This window comes from Apodemus sylvaticus, chromosome 21 (assembly GCF_947179515.1).
Source record: "Apodemus sylvaticus chromosome 21, mApoSyl1.1, whole genome shotgun sequence".
NCBI classification, from domain to species: Eukaryota; Metazoa; Chordata; class Mammalia; order Rodentia; family Muridae; genus Apodemus; species Apodemus sylvaticus.
The window spans coordinates 34,298,608-34,302,793 of NC_067492.1; the positions used below are offsets into that span (position 1 = coordinate 34,298,608).

General features: G+C 44.0%; 1 protein-coding gene across 1 annotated transcript in view; it reads left to right on the forward strand.

The window, feature by feature from the left end:
* Nucleotides 1-3,506, forward strand: part of LOC127672118 (methyl-CpG-binding domain protein 3-like 2B) — a 13,222-nt gene extending 9,716 nt beyond the window's left edge. The window contains exon 2 of the mRNA XM_052167319.1: nt 2,789-3,506. Within this exon, the coding sequence (XP_052023279.1) occupies nt 2,789-3,506 (718 nt within the window). The remainder of the gene's footprint in view (nt 1-2,788) is intronic.
* Nucleotides 3,507-4,186: the final 680 nt, after the last annotated feature.

Here is a 4,186-nt window from a genome sequence, read left to right on the forward strand (position 1 = left end):
TTTAGGAGAAATCTTCTGGGAAGTGTTTTCTGAGAGCACAGAGGCTGTGTTCCAGAGATAGCCAAGGTTGTACCTTTTGCGGTGGCTGAACTTAGTAATGTGTAAGAGTCACTTAGGTGGTACTGGCTTTGAAGGCATGAAGGAGTCATGAAGAGCACCTGAGGTTCGGCACTGTGAGAGGCCATGGAAGGCTGTTGGTGAAGATACAGCTTCACTTGCAGTTGAAAGCCCAGGACTGAAGGGGTCATGCAGAGAAGTTGAGGCTTGACACCATGAAGAGAGCCTGTGAGAAGCTATTGGTGAAGCCTAGTTACAGCAGAAGATAGCAGTGTTTTGGAGATGCCAGTGCCATAAGATGACCACCAAGAGCAGCAGCAGAAGTGGAGTACAGGCAGCTGGAGCCTAGAAGACAAGGTGTGTGCTACAAAGGGCAGAGCTGGAGAAGTGACCCAAGCCCTTGGAGGAGCCCAGAAGATCGTGAGTGGATCCCAGACATTGGACATTTGGAGTGACTTTGCTTTTGATTGTGACTGTGCCCTGATATTTTTCCCTCTTGAAGTAAGAAGTATTTTAGTGGAACCTACAATTAAGAGACTTTGAATTTCTAAAAGGCTTTGAATTTAAAAAAAAAATTATTGGATATTTTAAAGGGATTGAACTTTTAATATGTAAAGACTGTGGGACTTTTAACATTATTTAGATCTTGAGGATTGTATTATTCAGGGTTTCTATTCCTGTACAAACATCATGACCAAGAAGCAAGTTGTGAAGGAAAGGGGTTTATTGAGCTTACACTTCCACACTGCTGTTCATCACTAAAGAAAGTCAGGACTGGAACTCAAGCAGGTCAGGAAGCAGGAGATGATGCAGAGGCCACAGAGGGATGTTTCTTACTGGCTTGCTTCCTCTGGCTTACTCAGCCTGCTCTCTTATAGACCCCAAGAACCCCAGCCCAGGGATGGCAGCACCCACAAGGGGGCCTCCCGCCTTGATCACTAATCGAGAAAATGTCCCACAGCTGGATCTCATGAAGGCACTTGCCCAACTGAAGCTCCTTTTTCTGTAGTAACTCCAGCCTGTGTCAAGTTGACACACAAAGTCAGCCAGTACACTGATGAATAAGAAAGTAAGGGTTAAGGCTTAATAGTGATGTGTTTGTCTGTCAAGTAGACAAGGGGCCAATTGTACTGGCTGGTTTTGTGTGTCAACTTGACACAGGCTGGAATTATTACAGAAAAAGGAGCCACAACAAACATTGCATTGAACTGGAAGCCTAGACTTTCCCCTGATTATTTTGGGCTTCTAAAACCTTAAACCAACAGGCTAGAGAGGAATAACAATGTTAGGATCCAGATTACCATGGGAAATTTGACTGTCTCTCCACAATGGAGGTGAGCAGGATTATGTCTGGAGTACAGGAGATCCCTTAGGGCATCTCTTAGTACTACCAAGTCCTGTGATTAAAGTCCATGGGAAACTACAACACCCTGATCCAAGCAGGATGGCAAAGGGCACAGACCCTTCAAGAATGAAGGTATGGGTCAATTCTCCAGGAAAAGAGCCAAGACCTACTAAGTTGTTTGCCTAAAGTGAAGGAAATACAGAAAGGGTAGTAAAGGAAGGTAGTTATAAATTCCAGCTAAGGACATGTAACTAGTTGCAGAAATGAGGATTATAAAGTAATATGAATGCTTCTGTGTTACTTTGTTAAGAATACATTTGTCGGGGCTGGAGAGATGGCTCAGCGGTTAAGAGCACTGACTGCTCTGCCAGAGGTTCTGAGTTCAATTCCCAGCAACCACATGGTGGCTCACAACCATCTATAATGGGGTCCGATGCACTCTTCTATGTGTGTCTCAAGATAGCTGCTGTGTACTTACCTATAAATAAAAATAAATAAATAAATCTTTAAAAAAAATAAAGAATACATTTGTCTTTCTTCCAATTCCTTTAACATCAATTGGTATTTAAGTCGAGACACTAAAAGAATGTTTGCAAGGGACAATGCCCCATTGTAAATTTACAAATGTGTTTGCAATTGTACCAGGAATAGTTATAACATGTTAGGAGTATTCATGACCTTGTTATTGTTTCATATGGACATGAGATATTATTTTTGTCAAGATGACAAGGGGTAGATTGTAATGGCTATTCCTGGTTGTCAACTTGATGATATCTGGAATGAACTACAATCCAGAATTGGAAGGCTCACATATGGTCCTAATCTGGTACCTAATCTGATCTGGGCTGGGAAATAACAAGTTTCTGACCTGGATCTTGGCATGGAGATCTTGAGGCATAGTGGCTATGAATCTCAGAAGATTAAGACAGAGAGATCTCTAAGTTCAAGGTCATCTGGGACAAAGCAAGTCCCAGATCCAGGCCTGGTGACACACACCTTTAATCTGTGGCACGCACCTTTAATCTGGGCCACACCTTCTGCTGGAGACCTATATAAGGACATTGGAAGAAAGAAAATTCACTCTCACTTCTTCCTCTGCTTGCCTTGCGGGACTGAGCAACTGCTAGATCCTTGGACTTCCATTCATAGCTGCTACTGACCATTGTTGGGAGTTGGACTACAGACTTGCTACCTGCCCTGGATATATCTGACTGTAGCCTGTTCTTCCTGTGATCCTGGTTGTGTCAGAATTCCTCACAGTCCGCCTGTCTCCATGATCCTGTGATTCTACAATCCTGTGACCCTGAGATCTGGGGAGGATTAGGTGAGAAAGACATTGCCGGTTCCAGCAACTCAAGACTTGTCTGCATCTCTGCGGTCCTTTAGGACAAACTCTACAGTCTTGGAGAGGCCTTCAGGAAACTCAGTTTCAAGCCAGCCCGTGATAGGAAGACACACAAGAAGTATGATACCCAACAAATTACAAAAGAGAAGACAGATCCAGGTTGCCCCAAAGAAGATAAAGTCCAAACACAAAGATAGTCTTACGTCCATACTTTCTCGGAGGATGACTAGTTGCATCTTTCAAAAACCCGTGACCATAATAACTTCACACCCTGAGAATAAAACCAGGTACAGGAGAGAGGAAGCTCAGCTGAAGAAACCCACACAGCTCTGTGCATTGAAGAGATTGCAGAACTATCAAGTTGGAGACAGTAAAGGAGGCCTATCATGTCCAATGAAGTTTACCATCCCCATAGAAATAATTGCACTGGGAATGCAGGATGAAGCCAACAACCACAGTGGTATTGAGGATCTGCTCACTCCTGGAGAAGCCACCTCTGTCCAACCCCCATGCTTGGAAAAGACGGAGCAAGTGGCTCTTCAGTTGTCACCTTCTTTCTCCAGTCAAGGGGTAAAAATGCCACTGCCCCTTCATCTGTCACCATCTTACTGCATTCAAGTAACTAAGGCAGACATCCTGAGACAGACCTGGAAGGTAAAGAAAGCCAGGCAGAGACTGGCAGAAGCCTTGAAGGCAGACAGGCTTGCCAGGCAGGCAGAGAACATGAGGGAGCAAAGAAGAGTGGAAAACACGCGTTGAGGCCTCAGTAAGTTTTTGAAGGAACTTTTGGTTTTGGTTTTGGTTTTGAGTTCCGTTGTAGTTTCGGTTTCGGTATCGGTTTTGGTTTTGGTTTCAGTTTTGGTTTTGGTTTTGAGTTCCGTTTTGGTTTCAGATTTGGTTTTGGTTTTCGTTTTTCAACAAAAGGGTTTCCAGGTGTAACCATGGTTGTCCTGGAACCCTGTCCCAGCCTCCAGAGTGATGACTTAAAAGGCATCACCCAGTATTACTTGTACATCTTTAAATGACAAATTTAATATACCCAACTCACTCATTTTTAAGCCTTTGGAAAAGTAAAAAATATAAGCAGTAGTGGATTTTTTTTGGTTTTTGTCTTGGTTTTTTTTTTTCCTTGGGGGGGGCGGGGTTCAAGATAGGGTTTCTCTGTGTAGCCCTAGCTGTCCTGGAACTCACTCTGTAGACCAGGCTGGCCTTGAACTCAGAAATCTGCCTGCCTCTGACTCCCAGAGTACTGGGATTACAGGCGTGTGCCACCACCGCCTGGCTAGCAGTAGTGTTTTAAATAATGGTGTTTCCAGTGTGAATAGGAATGTCCTGTAAGAGAATTCATGTGAAAACATCCTTATGTGATGTCAATTGTGATCTACTGTAGGACTCTGGGATAGGAACATGGCAGCATCCAGGCAGGCCTGGTGCAGGAG